General features: G+C 35.3%; 1 protein-coding gene across 1 annotated transcript; it reads left to right on the top strand.

Moving 5' to 3' along the window:
• Positions 1 to 9270: 9270 nt before the first annotated feature.
• LOC150103136 (uncharacterized) lies at positions 9271 to 23042 on the top strand. The gene is made up of 4 exons (XM_090398209.1): positions 9271 to 10368; positions 10627 to 10718; positions 16171 to 16369; positions 22120 to 23042. Exons 1-4 carry the CDS (start codon positions 9444 to 9446, stop codon positions 22395 to 22397), a joined length of 1494 nt encoding a protein of 497 aa, XP_090254335.1. The 5' UTR covers positions 9271 to 9443; the 3' UTR covers positions 22398 to 23042.
• The last annotated feature ends 1276 nt before the right edge of the window (positions 23043 to 24318 follow it).

Here is a 24318-nt window from a genome sequence, read left to right as displayed (position 1 = left end):
GAGTTTCCACTTGAGATTCTACTGAGCTATCGAGTGAATTCTGGAGAATATATCTAGGATGGTACCTATGCATCAGCATAGATACCTCATACTGTGTAAAATTTGGATTCGCTATTGCAGTGCGTACAGTAATGCAGAAGTGCGGTGTAAATTCATTGTATGTGTGTGTGGGTGGGGGGGGGTTACTTTAATATTGGAAAGTGATTTGTACTTTCGCCATTAAGTAAATTTAAGTAAATTTCACATTTGTATTGGTGTTTTCCGATCTTTATTTTAACATTTTCCATTTGCACATCCTCTTTTTCTGTCAGTGACGTAATAATTTTGCATAATAAGAGAGATAAAAAAGGAAATTAGATAGAAGCTAGATTTTTTTCTTAAATTCAACTTGTTCCAAAATATACACTTGCATGGCAGGAACAAAACTATTTACATTTTATCAAAATGGATAAAAAAATAAAAGGATTGTAAAAACATAAAAGAGACAAATAAAAAAGAAAACATACGTTTATCTTTTTACCGAGGTGACACTGCAGTTTTGTGTCACTCTCAGCTATGTGAAATTGACATTGTCTTCTCCGGTTACTCTCAAGTTCCTCTTTTCGCTATGATGGTGATATTTAAGGAAGTGTCTGCTGTGTAGTTTCTTCCTAAATTCCACTTGAAGTTTGCTGCAATTCAGTGATTAATGGATGGTAGTTATCAGTTGGTTGGCCGAGGTAAAAGCTGTACTAAGGGCCTTAGTGCAGAAGAAGAGGAAGTGACATACCTTATTCTGTGTCTCTTCTCATCTGTATGGAGTATTTACCAGTAAACCTCTCTCTCTCTCTCTCTTTCTCTCTCTCTCTCTATTCTGTGTGTGTGTGTGTGTGTGTGTGTGTGTGTGTGTGTGTGTGTGTGTGTGTGTGTGTGTGTGTGTGTGTGTGTGTGTGTGTGTGTGTGTGTGTGTGTGTGTGTGTGTGTGTGAGAGAGAGAGAGAGAGAGAGAGAGAGAGACTAAAGATGCTATAGAAGCAGTGTATAGGACATGCGAATATGTGAATTCCAAAGTACCTTGAATATTGCAGAAGAGATAAAGATCCATTTCCCTCGGCCGCAATTTGTGAAGTTCATTTGTTGAATAGGGAAGATCTTATGACATAAATCCCTACTGTCACATACTGACACTGAATTAGAACTCTTTATGCAGATGTACGTAAACGTCACTTACGCAGCGTATATGCCAAATACTTGGTCATGTGCTTCACTAGATGTTCTTGGCAACTATTTAAAAATGCTGCTGGTCAGTAATCGTCAACAGTGTTGATCACAATAGAAAAAACAAAGGATTTTCGGAGTTCGATATAAAGGGCTTATTGTGAGTGTCCGTTCGGCTGGAGCCACGATTTTGAAAACAGTACAGCTGACTGGTTTCTCAAAAGATGAAATATCCTGGACGTTTAATTAGTGGAAAAATAACACGTTGTTTGCCTAAGAAGCGTAAGCGTAGTCTTAAGATAGTCTGCCAGGAAAGATATTGCTGTCGTCTAAGAAAGCTTGTAAAGACAAATAAAACTTCTTGTGTGCAGCAATTGGCCGAACCATTTAATGAAGACTGTTCCCGAAACATACCTCACCGAACTGTGCGTAGGGAATTGAAGAGGAGGGTTATTGGCCGTAGCATGCTTTTACGGAAATCACTGATTTCTGCGAAGATTTTTATTCATTTGCCAGTATGTGTATATCTGCACCCGATCTGATACATTGTGTTGTAGGAGCGGTGTTACCGGAACTCGAGTGGTGAGTGTAGGTACAAGGAATATGTGGTGCATATGAAGAGGGTGAGGTGCCATGACACCTCAGCAGATGATATACAGCATTTTCTTGAAGTTGTAGGCATGAGTTGAAATGCGTATTCTTGAGATTTTCCAATATAATCTTGATTCCTTCTGCGGTAGTGACAGTGGAAAAGACTTTTATATTGGGTGTCTATCTAGCCCTGTGGAAATTTTGCTTCCCTACGGCTAGGACGCACGTGGAAAGATCATTGTAGTTTCGATTCTAGTCGCCAATTAGAGGAACTTTTTCTAGGCCTTTCTTTGATCCATTCACGAATTAGTCGATTTTTGGCATGGACAGGTAGAATATTTTCTCCAGAAAACTCGAAGTTTTAATTCTGCAACTCATAAAAAAAAGACTGTAGAATATACACAGAATAGTATGAGTTTTAGGGTTCAGGACCAAGAAGATGACGGTTGTCTGCGGTTCTCTCTCTCCAGAAAGTCCTAAGGATGGAGATTTGCTGTCCGCCTGTCTTCCAAAAGTAAGGTCAGGCTAAAGAAACTCCACTCTGGGGAGTAAATAGCGTTAGAAGATTTGCATTGTCATGAGTTTCTTCCTTTAGTCAGTTATCGATGACAAAATTGCTTTGCTGAATTTTAACTGCATCCAGTATAACAAATGAAGACATTTAGCAAAGCTGTGACGTCATTCAGCAAGGACATTATCCAGTGAAACCAATCTTGCACTCCGAGATTAATATTGGCCCAGGAACATTCTGTAGTTTATTAAGACTATATGATGCAGCTAGCTTAGTGCCACTCAGTAATAACGACGCACTTAGCGAAAGTTATTGACCATTGAGATGAAGCAACAGCAATTTCGCTATTATTCTAAACAAACTCCAAAATGATAACACTGCGGCCAACAAGAAATGTCAATTTAAATCACCACATTTAGATGCAGAGAGATTGAGTATTATCATTCTTGTATAATGGGATAAAGTCAACATCACATTGTTCAGTCATTAGAGCAGCACGTGAGTCAAAGGAGGAGGGAATATACTCGTCTATTGTCACTACTATCAAATGAACATTCCATCATATTCCTTGGCATGAAGCAAGGATTAGGAGCTGGCATGAATTTTGAGAAATAAAGCACAGCTCAGAGCGGTATACAGTACTTTATTTAGTACTTTTTTAATACATTTATTTCTACTATCATGCATTAATGAAGTAACTAATGGAAACAATCCCAAATGAAAAAAATCAATAATAATAATACGCCCTCACCATGCATTCTTTTTGTAAATGTTTCTGGACATGTTTTGCCCACTCTTCAATGGCGTGTAATCAAAATAAGTTGTGCTTTGTAGAAATGCACATGTATGATTATCACTGCTTCTGTTTCATCCTCATCCTTTCTATCAGCACATTCATGACACGTACGCAAAGATGTCTTAAAAGGCTTACAAAACTACTCCATAAGCGACTATCAAATTAGCATTAAAGAATCAATGGCTAAGAACCTAATGTTTTTATCACTCTCTGATATCAATGGCATCATCTCACCCTGCGAAGCTTAGAGTGAACTCCGCGAAGAAAACGTAAACTTTCCAATGAAGAAATGACATATTTCTGCTATGATTGGTGGCATTCCAGAGAATGCTTCTAATCATAGCGGGCCATGAAGATGCCAACGACCCAGAACCGGAGTATGCAACTATAGCAACCGTTGCCCATCCAAATACGTGTTTGGCCAATATGTCATCTCTAAGACAGATCCATTCATTCTTGTCTGCTCTTTCGCTTCCGTTGATCTGACAGAAGGTTCTTTTCAAAATAGTTTTCATCTTGAAGATTCAGTAAGACTTCTTTAATTGTCGGCTCATGAAGAGGCAGGATAAGTATTCAAAACGATCTAAACACACTCATTTTTCATCCCTAAAGTTTCTTGTCCACAAATAGAAACAGAGTAAACAAACAGGCAAATACCTTTGACCCGTTTAGAATCAAAGTGTCTCAGAACCCTCATCTGTTTCTAAATTTATCTCAAGTATCTGAAGTGTTTGAAACTCCAATAGGAGGATATGTATACACGTATTGGAGCATAACATGTGTCTATGTATGTAATGTCTTCCCGTCAGCCTAGGTAATAATATCATACTTTTATTCGTTTTAGTTTTAAAGATGATGGACAGGAAGAAGTTGTATATAAGTGCCATATTATTTGTACAGCTTCCTGTTCAGGAAAAGTATTCAAAACGATCTAAATATACACTCATTTTTTCATCCCTTAAAGGGGCGAAGCATGAATGCTTTTCATCTTCCCAGTTACCTGTAGAGGACAGTGTAGGGATAAGGTGTTGTTGAGCTATTAAAGCTCTGATCATGGCAAGAGGGTAACAGCAATAGCCGAGCCTCAGTTAGAACTTCATTGGCTACAGCATTGCCATCCATTACCCTCCAAGGGTATTAATCACAGCCCTTATTTGTTATCCTTATAAGGACTGGCTTAAAGGGGCGAAGCATGCTTTTCATCTTCCCCGTTATCTGTAGAGGACAGTGTAGGGATAAGGTGTTGTTGAGCTATTAAAGCTCTGATCATGGCAAGAGGGCAACAGCAACAGCCGAGCCTCAGTTAGAACTTCATTGGCTACAGCATTGCCATCCATTACCCTCCCAGTATTTTCCCCATCCGCAACTTACTTCCCTTAATTGTTATACGTAAGACGCAAGACGTTGCTGACTATAAGGGTGAAGCAAAATGCTTTTATAATCCCTGCTATCTGATAAGCTTGCTGTGTGAGGAAAGGTTTATGAGCTAAGTGCTCTGCCTGAGTGGGTGCGATTTAAAGATCTTCATTTGGAAGGAGGATGGCCTTGGGTCTCCTATATTTTGAGAAGTCTGTTTCATCATAATTTGCTGCTTGTTGCACTAATTCATTTGGATGTGAAGAGGATGCTGAGAAGAACTTTACTGCTGAAGACTGCAGGAAAGAGTAGATGTAGGGGATATTTGTATCCCGGTGGAGTTGAACATTTCTGATATACCATGGTGCGTTTAAGATCATGCGGAGACATTTGTTTTGCACTCTCTGTAGTTTGAGGATATTTGTACTTAATTATTATAGTCCTTATAAGGACTGGCTTAAAGGGGCGAAGCAAGATTGCTTTTCATATTCCCTGTTGTCTGTAGAGGACAGTGTAAGGATAAGGTGTTATTGAGCTATAAAGCTCTGATCATGGCAAGAGGGTAACAGCAATAGCCGAGCCTCAGTTAGAACTTCATTGGCTACAGCATTGCCACCCATTACCCTCCAAGGGTATTGATCACCGCATCTCACGGTCGACCTCGAATAATCTCCCTTAATTGTTATAAAACAATTCGTTAAGCCTTAAAGGTTGTCATTAATTTTTCAAATAGGTTTATCTAATTTTTTCATTTTAAAATTTAAACCTGTTTTGAAATTAAAGACGGCAATATCTTACTAAAGATCAGAATATATCTTAAACCTGGATTATATAAAATTCCGACATTGGCAACGTCTACATCTCAATCATCTGATTCCTGCTTCTAAACCAGAACTGTTCCACTTAGCCGTACCTGGAAGTCAGTCATTATTTTCTAAACTGAGCTGTTTTATTCTAGGACAGAATTGTCTTCTCCACAGACAGTGCTCTGACTCATTCTTGTAGTAACGCGCTTACCAGTCTTTCTTGAAACACTCAAGGTCTCTGCTCCCCATGACTCAAACGTTTGACATCCTAGTGTCATTTGTTTCCCTTAAAAAGATGTTTTCTCTAAGAACGGTCGTAAATAGTTACTTTGTCAAATCTATTTTGACAAAAAAAAAAAAAAAAAAAACTTCTGCTTGTGAAATGTTATCAAATATTGAAAAGAATCACAATGAAAGTCAGCCAACTTAATCATGGATTCATAGGATTAAATGAAACTTCTAAATTAATATTTAATATATAAATGTTTACAGTTATAAATTAAAAACGTATATAAACATATGACAACTATAAAGTTTCTTAATAAAAAATATAAAGTTTACAACAAACAACTATATTAGAAAAATTTAAATTGAGATTAAGTAATAAACCCTATTACAGACTAAATACGTCTAAGTTAAATTAATTCTGAATGTATCATTCCATGATCGGAAGGAACAATCGACCGTGAGATGCGGTGATTGATTCATTCAATCCAATACCCTTGGAGGGTAATGGATGGCAATGCTGTAGCCAATGAAGTTCTAACTGAGGCTCGGTTATTGCTGGTACCCTCCTGCCATGATCAGAGCTTTAATTGCTCAATAACACCTTATCCTTACACTGTCCTCTACAGAGATAACGGGGAATATGAAAAGCATTCTTGCTTCGCCCCTTTAAGCCAGTCCTTATAAGGACTATAAGGATTCCATGATCATTCAGATTATGCCATGATCAGAGCTTTAATAGCCCTGATCATGGCATAACACCTTATCCATACACTGTCCTCTACAGATAACGGGAAGATGAAAAGCATTATTGCTTCGCCCCAGTCCTTATAAGGACTTTGACCCATTTAGAATCAGTGTCTCAGAACCCTCATATGTTTCTAAATTTATCTCTAAATTAAATTAATTCTGAATGTATCTCATTATTATAACTTTGGATGTCGTTCAGGTTATTTATTTGGGATGCCCCCACCTTCTAAGGATTGAGTTTATAAAACTTTCAAGTCCACTTGAAAGTTTTCTCATTTAGAATCTCCGATACACACACACACACGTTGACACCGCGGTTAATTTGGAAGGAGTGTCAAGCTAGATCGAAAATTCTCACTCTGTTGATCATCGAATATACATGAATGTTTTATTTCAGAAAAATAAGTTATCTTATTTAACTATATTTATATTTAGTTTAATTTAACATGGAAGAGTAATAATTAAGTTATGAAAAAAAAGGCAGAAAACCCTTCATTTTACATCTTAGTCCACACTTCAAATCTCATGCTGACTGAAACATCATACCAAGAAGTTTTGATCTTTAGGCACATTTGATTATTTCATAAAAAGTAGAACTGTAGTTGACACCATTTGCTTAAAATGCTTCACTTCCAAATTTCGTGAGCTGTCTGCGTGTTTTATGTACTGGCTTTCCAACCAACGGGCTGTCGATTCAAATCCCGTCGATGAGACAAATGTTTATGATTGTAATGAAGATTGCCGGCTGTGTGATCATCACTGCGCTTATTGAAGACCTGAAGTGGCTTGAGAACGTTTTAAGTTTAGTCTCTAGAGCATGGTTTCCAAATTTTGGACAAACATTAAATCGCGTCAATAGAAATACGAGCAATATTGAATTTGTCATAACACTTGTCAAAAAATTCTCATCTCCAAACGAACGAATTGATTGAATATTGACACTTCATCTTATACCTTATAAGGACTGGCTTAAAGGGGCGAAGCAAGAATGCTTTTCATCTTCCCCGTTATCTGTAGGGGACAATGTAGGGATAAGATGTTATTGAGCTATTAAAGCTCTGATCATGGCAGGAGGGTAATAGCAGTAGCTGAGCCTCAGTTAGAACTTCATTGGCTACGGCATTGCCATCCATTACCCTCCAAGGGTATATTGATTTTCTCGATCACGACACTTCAGCTCTTAAAAGAACTGGGAGATGGACTGAGTCCTTGACTCTTTATCCCGTCATCTGAATGAAGAAAATCTGTGTGGATAGGGTGTTATTGAGCTAAAATGCTCTAGTCACGGCTGGGTAACGGCAATAGCCGAGCCTCAGTTAAAACTTCATTGGCTACAGCATTGCCATTTGTTACCCTGGAAGTCCTAAAAAGGACTTTTTTTTGGTATATACTACTCATGACACTTCAAACAATTATCATAATATTTTGTAGTATTCTGGTATTAAAAACTGAAAGGTGTATAGTGCTGTTTTCAAAGTTTTTAAAAATGTTTATATTTTTAAAAAATTAAATAATAATTTAAAATAAAATATAAGTTATATTATTATTATTATTATTATTATTATTAATAAAATTTACTTTGCTAAGTTTTAAAAATGTATGGCGATAATCATATTTTGCAAAATATTAATCGAAACATTTTATAAGGAGAAAGACATTACTTATATTCGATAATTGCACAGGGAGAAAATCATGACCTTACATGCTGGTATTTATTTTTATTTGACAGAATACATTTGTTACTTTCTCGACTGTTGGAAAATGAAATTGCAGTAGCCATAATTCGATCATGAACAACGCTTACTCTTAGGATTAACAACGCCCATAAACGCTTCAAATCACAAATAAAGAAAAACAATTTTGTTCTTGGTAAACCTTTCTCCTAACGGAGCGTCATGTTTACGTCGTTGAGAACAGAAAGTTTCTGTTCTTCTATCTCTGCTAAGCTAATGTGTGCTATTCCAGACGGAAACCGGAAGTGTGTTTCTAAGAGGCCGGAACTGAGAGTGGACTTATTTTATTATTATTTTTTTTTTTTTTGTTCCTTTTTTCTTTCAGATGCCGAAGGGTGTATAAAAACAGATTCTTTGTTTTCCCCATTAATAGAGTAGTATTTTTAGGAAAAAAAGTGGTAATAAAAATACCCTTCTGCTAAAGGATATTTTTAACAAAAAAAAAGAGGAAAATGTTTATTTATTAATTATGCAGGTATCCTTTTCATATTTTAAATATTATATGTGAGACAGATAAAGAATCGGCAGGCGCCCTCTAGTGTTTGAATGAGCAATTGTTTTATATGCATATTTCTTGCACAAAGAAATAAATCTTAAAATAAAAATTAGTATTTATTGTTGCTTTGTTTTTAACACCTGGCACAAATTTTAGCACGAACTAATCCTGAGATAAGTGTTTGAAATAAAATATTTTAATATCAGAAGAAAATCAAGTAAGCGATAGATTAAAGTGGAAAATAAAAGTATAAGGTTTCGAGTCGAGTCCATTATGAATCCATCTATACACTGATACTATAAAAATAGTTGTAACTGTCTTTTAGAGAAGTATTGGTCATTAACTATTTGATCTCAAAATAGCTGGAGCTACTCTAGTGAAAAATGCAGTGCCAAGAACCTGAATCAACTCTTACAAGTTCTTTCTGTCTTCGAAGAAATTAACTTGTAACCAAATCCATGTTCCTTTGATACCTTAGACATGAATCTTTTATTATTATTATTATTTCAGTTGTCAACATATCTATCACTCGTGGCTTCTAAGGGATCTTCCCAATGACGTCATCGGCAAGGACTGTTTTATATCATTGGGGAAGTCGTCTTTGCTTAGGAAGGTATAGAAGGTTAAGAGACCGAATCAGCCAGACGGATCGTTGGCATCGAACGCCATGGCGCTACGTTTGTGACGTCATCACATCCGGGCAGCTATCTCCACTCGCTACAAGGGCTACACACCGTGAATTGTAGGCTATGTTCGCTTGTTGGCCGCGTGACTAGAAAGACGCTAAGGGAAGAAGGAATTGTTGTTGAAGAAGAGTTGTGTTCTGGAGAGAAAGTGGTGCATAAACAAAAACATCTGCAGGGCTGTTTATGTTTATAATTAATCAGTGATTTTCTGTTGTTTCTGTGTGTGTTGATTTCTAGTTCGTTTGCTAGACTATTTCGTCAATCTTTTATCCATATTATTTTCATTAGCTAATCATAATGACTTTAGTAGCTTCTCCTGACGAAGGGGACTTAATTTTCCCTTGTGGGACTTTTTCCGCCCCCCGTTTGGCAGCTATACCTAGAAGCATGTCGGACACAACGCATGCATTATTCCGAGAGGCTTTAGAGAAGTGGCCCAGACGAAACAGCGATGAAGAGGAGGTTTTTGATTCCGCTACGAATCCGTACCATCTCCTAATCAACTTGGATTCGTTCACGAGCACAAAGTTCACGCGCACCACGGACAGGCCAGTGCAGACCCACACCTCGGCTGCATTACGATCAACCCACAAAAGTCCTGCCTACGAGCGTTTAGGGTCTGTGCGGGGGATGAGCACAGACTTCGGGTCAAAGTATGGCATTGTGACCGAGTGCAGAGAAGGCCAAAACGTGACCAGGTCACAGTCGATGAGAACAATAAGGAGGCCGCAATCGCTCGACTCCACCCATCGCTACCGCCAGAGAGGTGCCAGCATACCCGGCGATATCGCTGCTTCGGCCGACGGCAGGTCACTATGGGCGTCTTCGAACCGCTCTTTGCCACTGCCAGGAGATGAGACGGAATACATGCGACTCAGGAATTTCTCTCTCACCTCCAAGGGAATCGTCAATCGTGGAGATTCTTTTCGCTCCAAATCCAGATCTTCCGTCCAAAGAATAGGTCAAAGTGTCAGCGTGCACAAGTTGGTCCCGCAAACGCCGTCTACGGAAGGAGAACTCGATAGCCAGAGTCCAACATCTCTTATTCCAGATCTGGAATTACCTTTAGTGCCTAATTCGGGTCCACTAGAGTGTTGTCCAGTGCAGAATAACCTCCAAAAGTATCGTATTCTTGTCCTAGGCTCATCCGAAGTTGGCAAGTCGGCTTTAATAAGACAATTCCAAACGTCGGAATACATCTGTGCTTATGATTGTAACCATGGTAAGAATTTCTCTCTAATTATGCAGCTGTTTGTTTATGTATTTAATGCACGAAAAAGTATTCAAAGCACTTTCAGTAATTATATTTACGGGGGAAAAAAATCCTAAAAATGATCACCCTGTTTCTCCTCAGCTCAATAGTAATAGCAGCTAATGGGTTACAATCTCTAGAAAAATTTGACCTTACTTTTGTAAGATAGTGTGTACATAACTGCATGTATTAAATAATAATGGGCTAATGGATGTGCAATTGTTACAGATGAGGATAATGAGAAGACAGTAACAGTGGTTCTCAATGGACAAGAATCAGAATTGGTATTTCAGGAGGACACACCTCTAGATGAAAGGCTGGTAAGTTTGTATGCTTTTAAATATGTGCATTTATATACTTTTACACACACACACACACACACACACACACACACACACACACACACACACACACACACACACACACACACACACACACACACACACACACACACACACACACACACACACACACACACACACACACACACACACACACACACACACACACACACACACCTGCAGTTTCTACCAGTTGTGATAAAAGTGCTAATCTAGTCTGGTATATCTCCTTTTCCTTCAAATGCCTTCAAAATATCTGTTGTTGACAACTTGTTCGAAAAGTCATCATACTGAACTCATAGATTAAACATATCAATCATATTTATTTTTATTTTTTTTTATTCCGGAAGCTTTTCCTCTGACAGCAATAGACATAAATACAACTGTAAGGTAAATGTAAATATATAAATTCAAAATAAATATTTTTATTTATATTTTTTTATTCCGGAAGCTTTTCCTCTGAAAGCAATAGACATAAATACAACTGTAAAGTAGATTTAAATATATAAATTGAAATTCAAAAATATTTTCTTCATTCCGCATGCACAGATCTATCATCGCAATAAGTACATGTAAAAAAAATACTTATTCATAAAAAAAAGTCCTATTTCTAAAACAAGTTGTTTTAAAAATATGGTAGCGTTACATAAACTAAATTTTTATTGTTTGAAAACATATATGTGGTAATATAAACTAATATTTAATTTTTTAAATAGTTTTCATTAAAATTATATAAATAAAATTCAATATTAAAAAACTATTCTCTCAGAATATGTTAATCATTGAAACAGCGGTTAACGCGTATCAATTGATGTGTTATAAAAAGTCCATGGTGGATGTCTCCGTGCCCACTCGTTCACCAAACCGCAAGAGAAGTTTGGCATTATTAACACGCCAAAAAAAAAAAATAAATAAATAAAGTTAGCAACCTTATCTTAAGAATAAACGTTGATTAAAAAAGATATATAAATAAAAGAAGAGTTTGACCTGTTTGGCGACTAATTCATTTTTAAGAGTTATCTAAGAAGAGTTATGGATTGTTCTTCTTATTTTTTTTTTTTATTAAGAAATTGGATTTCTGCATGTATTCTCAAAGAAGTAGAAAATCAGAAATTGTTTCATTAGAATTATATTTATTTTTATTCAGATTATTAAGTAGAGCATCGACATGTTTGTCTATCAGCAGATATCTGGAAGCATGAAAAAAAAACTGAAATTTGTATACTTTATTATTATTTATGTATATGTTAATGTAATACAATTTATTTGTTTACAGGAATAACATTAACGATAATTAAACACTTTTTTTTTTCATTTAATGTATTTTAATGCAAGAATTATTAACAATAACTTTAAAAATTGTGGTGTTTTCAAGGTTTCGTTAATATGAGTGATTTATGAATACAGTATTCAAATGGATTTAAACATTCTTTTCATAAGAGAATTTTCGATTTGTTTTCAAAACATGAAAATAAATTCGAAATATTTTTCTGTTTTTATTTCCTCACTTATTATTTTTGAAAGTGGCTCTGATTACTGGGTTACAGTTTAGAAATAATGTCTTTGGTGTTAAAGATTATTATGTCTTATAGAAGGCATCAGTATCATTACCTGAGCATACAATAATTATCGCCCCCAAGTGGCCGTTTCTCTAATTACATGTAATTCTGTCTTCTGCGTTTATTATTTATTTATTTTTTCTTAATTTTTAATTATTTTTCCCCATTTAACTTACTTTGCACAAAAATTAGATTAACCTCCTTTCTACTTTCGCTAATTTCCTTCTACTAAAAATACCACATTCGTTTAAACGTAACACAAAATTATTACGAATATTTCTTAAAATTATAGTTCAAGTGAACGATCCCTAAGCAGTGTTCTCTTAGAGTTTTTATTGGAACATTTAAGCATTGCGTGATAATATCTTCAATGGGATAAATTGCATGCTTAATGGAACTATAAATATATCTTCGAAATGCTGTTTATACCGAAATGAAAGGAAATGAAAGAACGTTTGGGTGTGTGTGTGTGTGTGTGTGTGTGTGTGTGCTGAATGTCGATGAGGGATGACCCAATTCAGAATCACAGTTATTGAAGAAAACGGGTAGAAATATCACGAAACATATAGATTTGTCTCCAAGAGTAACGATGGTCTCCGAATACGAATGAATCTAGTAACCTTTATTTATGTTACTGTCCGAAACATATTGTACAATTCTGTTGTTTCGGTGAAAATATTGCACATAAATTACCGATAGAAAAGTTAAAACAGAATCATCGATCACAGTGCCATCTGCCTATACGTCAGTGATTTTAGAAATACAGAGTGTTTTATTGTTCTTTTATTTTACACGCCAAAAAAATCGTTGTCAATTCATAATCGCATTGACTTTATGAGTTGATATTTTTGCATTCTAAGTACACCTTGAGAAACAATAGTGGGTTATTTTGTATTCTAGGGTCTATTTTCTATTTGTTAAAGGGGAAAAGACAATCGATTATGTAAACATGTATCATTTGAGCTCACTGTAAAAGATACTCTATAGCTTAGTGTGTTAAGATATCTTTGTCTTAATCTTTTGTTGCTTGAGAATGGTTTGTTACGATCCATTCTTTAGGCAGTAAATGAATTTCATTGCTGACATGAAAGTACGCCGTATTCATTTAAAATATGAAATTGTTTGAGAAAATTCTATGTTTGTTCTTTACAGGCAGGGTTTGGTTTCCAGATTATATCTAACCTTATTCCCACTTACGATATTAGTGTGCCATAGGCGTAAAAACGTTTATGGGTGAGATTCACATAATAAACAAAACTACACAACAGCCGTAACATTCTACAAATTTTGTGTCATGGGAGATAATTCCTTTGAGTTTCTGGAGGAAGTTGCAAAATTAAAAAAAATATTTTTTCAATATTTTTAGACCTCTTCTTCTTTTCTTTTTAATTTCTTCAGATCTTTAAGATGACTTAATAAAAATTTCTGCGGTTTTTATATTGCTAAGAAATGCAAATTGCGAAATGTATCTATCTTCTAGTTCATCCGTGAGATGAACTAGAAGATAGATACTTTTCATTGCTAACATCCTTTTCAGCCTGTTCGTAGAAACTTTCATGAAAATAATAGACTGTTAATTTGTAAGTAAAAGCACTCACCATAACACGAACGTGTCATGTTTATAAGGTTTCCAAATGTCACCATGGCTTCATTGCTATGGTGACATTGGAAATTTATAGTTTTATAGTTTTAAGGTTATCCTGTTTCAAATTTCTGCTTAAGCAGTTCATAAATCTATGGTCTCAGCACGCAGAAAACTAATTATATAGCTGAGTCTGAGACCCCACATTTAGTACAGTTAGCATGTTTTTCATCTTCCCTATTTGGAGAAATTAAAAACCCCACCTCTTCACTATGAAACTTTCAGTTTGAAATAGCTTTTGTACTTTATGATACGATTCGAATGTAGGTCTTTCCATGGCATGGGTACACGTCACTTTATTTTTCCGTTTGCGATACGAAGTTGTCAAGGTTCAAGTTTTTTTGGTAAGTTTTACTGAAGAAGGGTTTCCGACAAGATGAATATTAATTAAGAAAAGCTTTACTGGAGCGACATTTTTTCAATGGGATTGGATCAACATATAGGATTTTAGTGAATTGGAAAGGAATCCATAATGTCTATAGATATTGCCCGTCTGGGATTCAAAGAACCTTGCAGATCTCGTATAGAGATGGAAGGTTTTCTCTTCCCGGAAACTCGGCTTTTTCATCCCTCAAAGCATACAGACTGGCCAGAACAATACACTGCCCTCATAGCCTTAATTGCTTAGTTCCAAAGAATGGCAACCATTTATAAATATTGAATGAAATATTTTCTTGTTTTCCCCACTCTTTCGGAAGCATCGGTTAACGGAAATTGTTGTCGAGTGGTTATTGAACAGCATTAATAGAAGGAAATCTATTAATGAATTGAATTAAAATGTTTGAAATACCAGTGTTGAGGTGAGCTACTAGCTGATATTGAAACATACTTTGGAAAATACACATCTACAATGACTGTAGAACTGCATGATTATAGTTATGAAATGATTCCTGTGATGATCTGTGTTTGTAGATGGGTTTAATAGTATTAGGAGAGCCCGCAATATATAAAGCTTCATTGGCATAACCCTCCTATAATAACAAACATTGGATAGCATAAGGAGCATCCATATATCACTGCGTACAGTGTACACTGTACACTTATTGGTAAGTTGGAAACTGAGAGATGCATAGATTATGATTAAAAACATTTTAATATACAGCAATCCCTCGATTAATGCGCATAATGCGTTCTTTAAAACAGGCGCACTAATCGAATATAATAACCTATGGGAAAAAGTATAATTCGTTCCTCAGATTTCTTTTTTTGACCCTTAATTTTTTTTTATAAAAGAATTAAGGTATGTCTCAGGGCCTACTTAAAGGAAAACCATGAAGCTGAAAGGCAATAAAACATATTCAGAATATAAATTTATTATTCTGCTTCTTAACAGAGAATTGAGCTAACGTAATTTGGCGGGCATTTTGTTTCTTTTTTCATACAACCGACGGTATGACCTTATTGCCTCTTCTACTCTGCTGCAAATTTTACTGCTTCTCTCTTCATCAGGGTCAACTTCTAAGCATTGCTGCTTAAAAATATCGATTGTAGGAAAAATATTTTCAATTTGTTTCCCTTTGGCTGACTATCAGTGGTTAAATTTTCTTCATATTCTTCGGGATCTTCCCGCTGTGCATCTAAATTTAGCAGGTAGGAATCACTCAATTCTTCAGAATGAGATTTAATTAATTCTTGAACGTTATCATTGAAGGGGAGAAAGAAACGAAGGACGTACGAATTGGTCGCGAAATAACGTGCTTTATAGATAAAATTTCCCAACTGTTATACAAGCAAAATGGTTACCACTTTAAAAATTACAATGATCATAAAAGAGAAGTTAATTTTCCCATTGTGTAAATAATAAACAACTCATACCAGAAGACGGATTGATTAACCTATTATCGGAATGGATTCTCCTTTTTGTGACACGCAGAAATGCCGAAGGGTCTCGAATCTGTGGGCGTACTATAGCAGATGACATAAATTTTGCCGGTAAAAACATAGTGTACATGGAAGTAATGTAGTATGCCATTAAAAATAACTTCGTAAAATGTTTTAAATCGGTAACTAAATTATTTCATTCTGGTGAGTGATTTTTTTAAAATAGTTAGTATAAGATGTATATAGGTGCATTAATCGAGGGATTACTGTAGCACATTAGATCTCTAGCAAAACTTTTAGGAAGGGCTTTATATGAATGTCTGAATATAGAATGCGTATAGCGATAACTCTTGATGTGTGCGCTTACTTTAAGCAAGTATCTGATGCAAGATTCTTTCTTCTCTTTCAGCAACATAAGGATTCGCTTGCGACAAGCTCGATGTTTGATGCTTATGTGGTAGTGTACTCTGTTGCAGACAGAGCCAGTTATCTTCAGGCTAAAGAACTGCTTCGATTAATTCGTCAGCCCAGTACAGATGACCAGAAAGTCGTTATCTTAGTAGGAAATAAGACAGATTTGGTGAGAACAAGGGCCATATCTATAGAAGGTAAGGATTAATGTGCTCAATTGTTACAGTTGTCACTTTGATCATGTGATTAATACATTGACTTAATGGAAAGTTCAGTCTGTTCTTTTTATTTTTACAAACAAAGCGCTCATGTAAGAAGTGAGTGTTATTTCCATTTGGATTTTACATTATAAGAATAAGTAAAAGACGTAATATATAATTTTTAGTGTCGGGAATTTATGCACATATCTGTTTCACATCGAATCTGAAAAACAAATAAAAATTAAAACTTACACGATTCATTTTAATGCTTTCTAGTGATTTCATTTAGCAATAATGCATCTACGAAATATTTCTGCGTTGCGTCTAAATCCACAACCACATTAAGGACAGTATTATGATAAGCTTTGCCTTCATCTGAATGTGAGGTTTTACTTGCTCAAACTATAATTTTTTTCATTCCATAAATAAGCAAATTGGCTGGAAAATACATGCAGTTAACAGACATAATATACTGCTTCATCGCCTTTGGCATTCTGACTAACCCAACCCATTTATATCCAACACCTGGAAGATCAACTCACTCATAGTCTCTCAATACTGCACTAGTGTTAATATGATACATAATATTATATGTATCGTATAATAACAAAAGTAATCAACCATGATACATAAATACAGTTTGAACATAATTAATTTTCTATTAAAATAAGACTTAAGTTATATTTTACTTTTATATTTAAGTCAAATTTTTAAATATTTTCAAATATTTTTTGAAAATCTAAAATAAAGTAGAATACACCTTTTATTATTTTATATCATTATATTACAATTAAGTTTAAGCCAAAGTAACAAAATTTGGATGTTAGGATTCGAAGATGTCCCGTTTTGTCAGCGGTTATGCTGTCTGTTACACGATGAAAAAAACCTCAGAATGCAGGCTGCAACCTGATCAAACTATCGTGGAAAATACATACATAAGAAATCCCTGAATCTCACTTAGAAAGCTGACTAACTCACTTTTAGTTGAGATGTCCTTATAAATAAAGGTTCTTTCATCTAAACCGGAATTCGAAGGCACGTGTTTTTATCCAAAGGGCGTTGTCAATACCAACTAAGCTATGGAGGTTCTTACCTAGTCCTGTTTTCGCGTATAGACCTACCTATTGCAGTAATATTTGTTTTCGCCTCATCTGCTCTCATTCTTGATAAGGTTCAGTGTCACAAAAACTGACTAGTTTCACTCAGTTTTCATTCAGTTTAGAAAAAAAAAAACATATGTATCAGATAATAACAAAAATAATCAACAATTATGCATAAATACGATTTGAATATAAATTATTTTCTATTAAAATAAGACTTAAATTATATTTTACTTTTATATTTAAGCCAAGTTTTTTAAATATTTTCGAATATTTTTTGAAAATCTAAAAAAAAAGTAGAATACACCTTTTATTATTTTACTTCATTGTATTACAATTAAATTCTGATAGCACAATCTTTAGAGTATATCTACACTCTCTGTTGCATAGGGAAAAAATTTCACCCCAGATTTTCTTAGGATTATTGCTTGGAATGCCAACGGTATCAAAAATATCAAAAATAAACTGTTAGAAATCCAGGAATTCAATAATAGATACAACCCAGATATATTGCTAATCAATGAAACTCACCTGAGGCCTGCTGACACCCTAAAAATCAGAGGGTATCAGATTTACAGAAACGACAGACTTGGGTATAGAGGTGGAGGTACAGCCACCCTTATCAAAAACTATATCAACCATCATTCAATAACCAACCCTACAACCACCAACCTCGAAATCACAGGAATTAATGTCCTTACAAACTCAACTGGAAACCTTAAAATTTTTTCTGCCTACAACCCTCCATTAAAGACATTATTGACCTCAGATCTGGATGCCATCCTTGGAGTAAAAGGACTGATCGTCATCGCTGGAGACTTCAATGCAAATCATCCTGCTTGGAACAGTAAACCTACCAATAAAATGCTTGCATCCTTTCCAGCTACACAGGATCAAACCATGCTGTTGTGGCTGGACCAACCGAACCAATTCATCTCAGTACGTCTGCCACTGCTGACATCCTGGATATAGCTATCCTGCAAGACATTAAACTACAGTACAACCTTAAATCACTAAACAAGCTGTCGTCGGATCAATTCTACTGCAATTGAGAGAACAAGAATGCCTGTCTCCTCCCTCTCATTCAGGCATATGGTGGGAGAGATTGTCTAAAGCACTTAGCGATCAAATTGGACCCATCCCTCACATATGTACACCAGAAGATGTGGAATCTGCAGTGACTAGCCTCACCCAACAGATTAAGTCCGCTATAACGGTTGAAACCTTCCACAAACCTGGTCGTTTGCCTGAGGATATAATGGACCTGATCAGAGAGAAAAACCGAGCTAGGAAGAGATTTCGTAACACTCGCGCTCCTCAGGACAAGACAGTGCTTAATATATTGAATGGAGCAGTAAGAGATGCACTTAAAACTTATTTTAAGTGCATCTCTTACTGCTCCATTCAATCAAACCAAGTTTGGCATAAAAAGGTAGCCTCTATCTCACCTATTGATCACTCTATCTGGGGGTTACTGAGAAACATCAAAAATAAAAAACAGATCCCCCCCCCCCCATAATCTCAAATCAGGGCCTTGTCCACACAGATGCAGATAAGGCAGAAGCCATACTAAAGAATCTTGAGCAGCAGCGCAAACCTTCTAATAACAACTTAGATTTCAATCACTTGTACAAAATCCACAGACAGGTCAGACACGCATTAAATCTCCCAGATACCAGTGCTGACCATATTGCATCTGCATCACCTATTGAATTATATGATATTATTAAAAAACTTAAGAACAATAAAGCTCCTGGACCAGACGGCATCTCAAACAGGGTGATCAAGCTGCTGCCTCGAAAAGCTGTAGTACACCTGACCAGTATAATAAATGCAATCTTAAGATTTCACTATTTTCCTTCCACCTGATGTAATTCCTATACATAAGCCAGGCAAAGACCCACACCTACCGAAAATTATCGTCCAATCAGTCTCATCTCCAATCTGGGTAAGGTTGCGGAGAAGGTCATCCTCTCACATCTCCAAACCTCAGTAAATGACCTAAACATCCTCCCTAAAGAACAGTTTGGTTTTCGACAACACCATAGTACTACCAAGCAAATCCACAGAATTGTCGAATACATCACCACCAGTTACAACTGGCGCGAGTGCACAGGAGCTGTTTTCCTAGACATATCCAAAGCATTTGACAAAATCTGGCATTTTGGACTCCTGCACAAACTTATCTCAGCCGGTACCTCACTAAACATGGTTCATATAATCCATTCATATCTTCAGAATACAGCAATGCACGTTACAATCAACGGTTCTACATCGTCCCAGCGCCATATCTTTGCAGAAGTGCCGCAACGATCTCTACTGGCTCCATTGCTGTTTTCTGTATACATGTCAGACATCCCACACAATCCGATGACTTCCGTTTTGGCCCTGTATGCGGACGATACGGCAATACTAACCAGATCTCTCCGACCCCATTTCATTACCAGAAAACTTCAAGAAAACCTTCTAAAGCTGGAGGGTTGGTTCTCCAAGTGGAGATTGGAAGTCAACCCCCTGAAAAGCTCAGCCGTTCTTTTCTCAAAAAGACCAATGTCTCCTTCAGGAGATGTGTTACTATTCAATACTAAAATACCCTGGCAGATAGAAACAAATTATCTGGGTGTAATTCTAGACAAAAAGCTATCTTCAACCAACACATCAAGTCTGCGTGCGCAAAGGCATCTAAAGCCATAGCTCAGATCTACCCGCTAATTAATAGAAATAGCAAGCTCAGCAACAGAATCAAATTGCAACTATATACCAGATGACGATTCGTCCTATAATCACCTATGCCTCTCCAGTCTGGAGTCACACCTCTAATACTAACATTATCAAGATACAACGAGTGCAGAACAATGTAATTAAGAATAATTCTGAACGCCCCGTGGTATGTTAGAAACAATCAAGATACAAATATTCCCTATATTTTCTCTTTTCTACAATCTTTAGCATCCAAGTTTTTCCTAAAGACGTCCACACATCCCAACGATTTGGTTCAGCAAGCTGCAGCATACAAGGCAACGGACATATTCAAATATAGAAGACCAAAAGCTATATTAGCCTCCTATAGCGATGTATAATCTCCATGCCCATTCAGGGAGAGCAAACTGCTCATGAATTTTACCCTCACTGTAATCACAACAGATAGCAGGGAATATGAAAAGCATCTTGCTTCACCTCTAAAGACATAAATGTCAATTGTCAATCCTTAGAGTAGATATGGTTGATGAAATGTCCTTTTCAGGACTTCCAGGGTAACGCATGGCAATGCTGTAGCCAATGAAGTTTTAGCTGAGGCTCGGTTATCGCCATTACCCAGCTATGACTAGAGCTTTTAACTCAATGACACCCATCTACACAGATTTTCTTCATTCAGATAACGGGATAAAGAGTCAAGGTCCATCTGCCAGTTCTTTTAAGAACTAATCCTTAGAGTGACATTACATTACATGGAAGAAAATCGACCGTGAGATGTAGTGATTAATACCCTTGGAGGGTAATGGATGGCAATGCTGTAGCCAATGAAGTTTTAACTGAGGCTTGGCTATTGCTGTTACCCTCCTGCCACGATCAGAGCTTTAATAGCTCAATAACACCTTATCCCGACACCGTCCTCTACAGATAACGGGGAAGATGAAAGCATTCTTGCTTCTCCCCTTTAAGCCAGTCCTTATAAGGACTATAAGGAATCCTTAGAGTGTAGTCTACGTTTTTTTAGATTTAAAAAAAATATTCGAAAATATTTAAAAACTTGGCTGAAATATAAAAGTAAAATATAATTTAAGTATTATTTTAATAGAAAATAAATTATATTCAAACTTATTTATGCATCATGGTTGATAATTTTTGTTATTATCTGATGCATATGTTTTTTTTTTTTTTTCTGAACTGAATGAAAACTGAGTGAAACGAGTCAGTTTTTGTTATACTTTGAACTTTATCAAGAATGAGAGCAATTTTGATAACACAATTCTTTAAAGTCTCTCGTGCGGTGGCAGGGATAAGAATAGCCCCAATGTAGCTCATGCATGTCGTTCGAGGCGACTAAAATAAGTACCCTCTTGCCATGATCAGAGCTTTATTTATATAGCTCAATAACCTCTCATCCTTACACTGTCCTCTACAGATGACGGGGAATATGAAAAGCATTCTTGATTCGCCCTTTTAAGCCAGTCCTTTTAAGGAATGCTTTAATGTAATGACCAAATATCACATCTCAATCTTTTTCTTATCCTATGCTAAATTGATACTCGATATCCGTAGATTAGTAGTAAGTTACAAATTACATCTTCGGAAGAACTTACGTAAATAGTCAGATTTAATTAATTATCTATTATCAGTAATTTGCAAAGTTTATTTGACCGAAACATTTTTATGCTATAATTATTTCAACGAAAGCTGACAGGTCAAACTTGAAAGTGTATCATCACAAAATATTCCTATGAAATAAAAATCTAGTAAAGATATCATTCTCTCTCCAAAGTCTTGAACTTTTTTTTTCTTCCATACTATAATACATATGACATTCTTTACCTTGCATCATTTCGTTTCATGATTGATTTATTTCCATTACTTTCAATATCGGTTTTTCCTCTTTGAATACGTTGATAAAATGTGAACTGTATTTGTGTCTTATTTTCCTGACAGATGGTCGAGTCCTTGCAACAAGCCAGGAATGCAAATACATTGAGACCTCTGCTGGAATCAACCACCAGATCGATGAGCTATTAGTGGGGATTCTTACTCAAATCAAGATGAAGATGGATTACAAAGAAAAACAAAGGAAGAAAAGGAGTTCAATTACATCCAAGAAGAGTAAAAGTCGATCGGAATGCCCTGGATCCAGAGCCAAAGGAGTAATCAAGAAAATCTTAAAGAAAGCTTGTCTAAAATCAAGTTCATGCGACAATCTTCATGTTTTGTGATGAAAACGAAAACCAGGTGGGGTCGCATGGATGGAGCCCGCAATACATGCCAAAGAATACCTTTTACTTCAAGAGGCCAAAGAGTTAGTGCCTATATTTTGTACATAACGTCGTTATTTTATGAAATGGTATCGCATTCGCGTCAAGAAGACGTCGAATAAATATAAAAATACCAATAAATATAAAAAAAAACCATGACATTCTTAGTAATAAATATCACTTCCGATACAAATAGATGCAATGTAAAGATTTAAACAAATGTGAATTTTATAGAAGCTTTTAGATGAAGTTATTTTTTCACTGAATTAACTTATTAACATATCTTAAAGCTTTACCAAACAATTCGTTTGTGATTTACAGATCGCGTATGATAATTAGATGGATCTCATAGATATTGAGTTATCAAGTGAACAGTTTCATCTAAAGACAAGCCGATTATCTTCATTAGATCGCCTAAGAATCATTATATATTCATAACTATTTAGTCCTTGAAGCTGGAATCATAAATATATTCTCATATTTAAGATGTATAAAATGTTTTTTAAGAACTCACCACACTTTGCTTAGTGTAACACAACAAATCTATATTTTTCCGACGAGGCTTAATGTTCGTATATAGAACGACAAGAGCTATCCTTAGTTGAAATTATACCACAGCAGTACTTTTAGATGCAGTATTTTTGGATTTGCTGTTTATTTTTCTTAATTAAATACAGAAAAATATATGTGATATAGGCTACAGCAATAGATGCATCAATATTGAAGTAAAAAAAAAAAACCACTATGTTTATTATGCATTTTTATAAAAATTAATATTTGTAATACACCTTCTCACCAAATATATATAAGTGATGATATAATGAATAAATCATTCAAATTATTTATTATTTAATAATAAAAAACAAAATAATAATAAAAATCCATTAATAGTTAACTCACTAAACTTATGATCGAATGCCATCTTTGGACATTTGTAAATAGTTGTATATTGTTTTATATTTGTGGTGTCTACTGACCGAACTCTAACGTTCAACTATTTTATGTTTGTGATGCATCTAATTTCTACAGATTTTGTAACTATTTGTAACAAGTCCACAAAGGACTGTATAAATAAATTATTACATCAGGAACTGTAGCTGTTTTAGTTTCGTAACTATATTCATTACATTTATTTTTTATAGTTTTAGGTGCAGAAGTTTAACGTTTTCAAGAAATAATCCCCCCCCCCAACCCGAACACGTGGTTGTTTCTTATTGCGTTTATTATTATTATTATTATTATTATTATTATTATTATTATTATTATTATTATTATTATTATTATTATTATTATTAGTGGGAGCGTTCTTAATTAGTAATATTCTAAAAACGGAATATTCTACAAAACGATTATTGAAAGCTACATTTGCTCTGGTCTAGATGAGAGCATAAATAAGAAATTATGATGCACAAGCGAACGTATTAATAACATGGAATCATGTTTGACGAAATGTGCATTTCATAGAAATAGTTCAATCAATGGCTGCACAAGTCTCATTAACTGTCATGAAGTCTCAATTTGCTTCTAGACCATGAAAGCTAATAGATTAATTTGCCAGTGTATACCAAAACGAATGGTGTACAAGCGAAATTGAGAAAACTGATATCAGCAGCCAATGTAATTGCTATTTGAATATAATGTTGAACTTGTGGAAAAGCTACGCTTTGCGTTTTATAGGTGTGTGAATTAGTTATAAAATGTATATTAGCGTACGAAACGTAATTATATATTAGCGATGAAACACAAACTAACAAATCGCAGTTAAATATCAATATGTGTAAATATGTATTTACACATATTGATAGAATAGCTGAACCAAATAAGATATTACTAAATAGATTCATTGTTTATATTAATTATATTTTATTTATATTAAAATAAT

Source organism: Typopeltis vanoorti, chromosome 9 (genome assembly GCF_054136105.1).
Source record: "Typopeltis vanoorti isolate ZY-2024b chromosome 9, IOZ_Tvanoo_1.0, whole genome shotgun sequence".
In the NCBI taxonomy this organism is placed as follows: Eukaryota; Metazoa; Arthropoda; class Arachnida; order Uropygi; family Thelyphonidae; genus Typopeltis; species Typopeltis vanoorti.
This window is presented reverse-complemented; position numbering and strand designations above follow the sequence as displayed.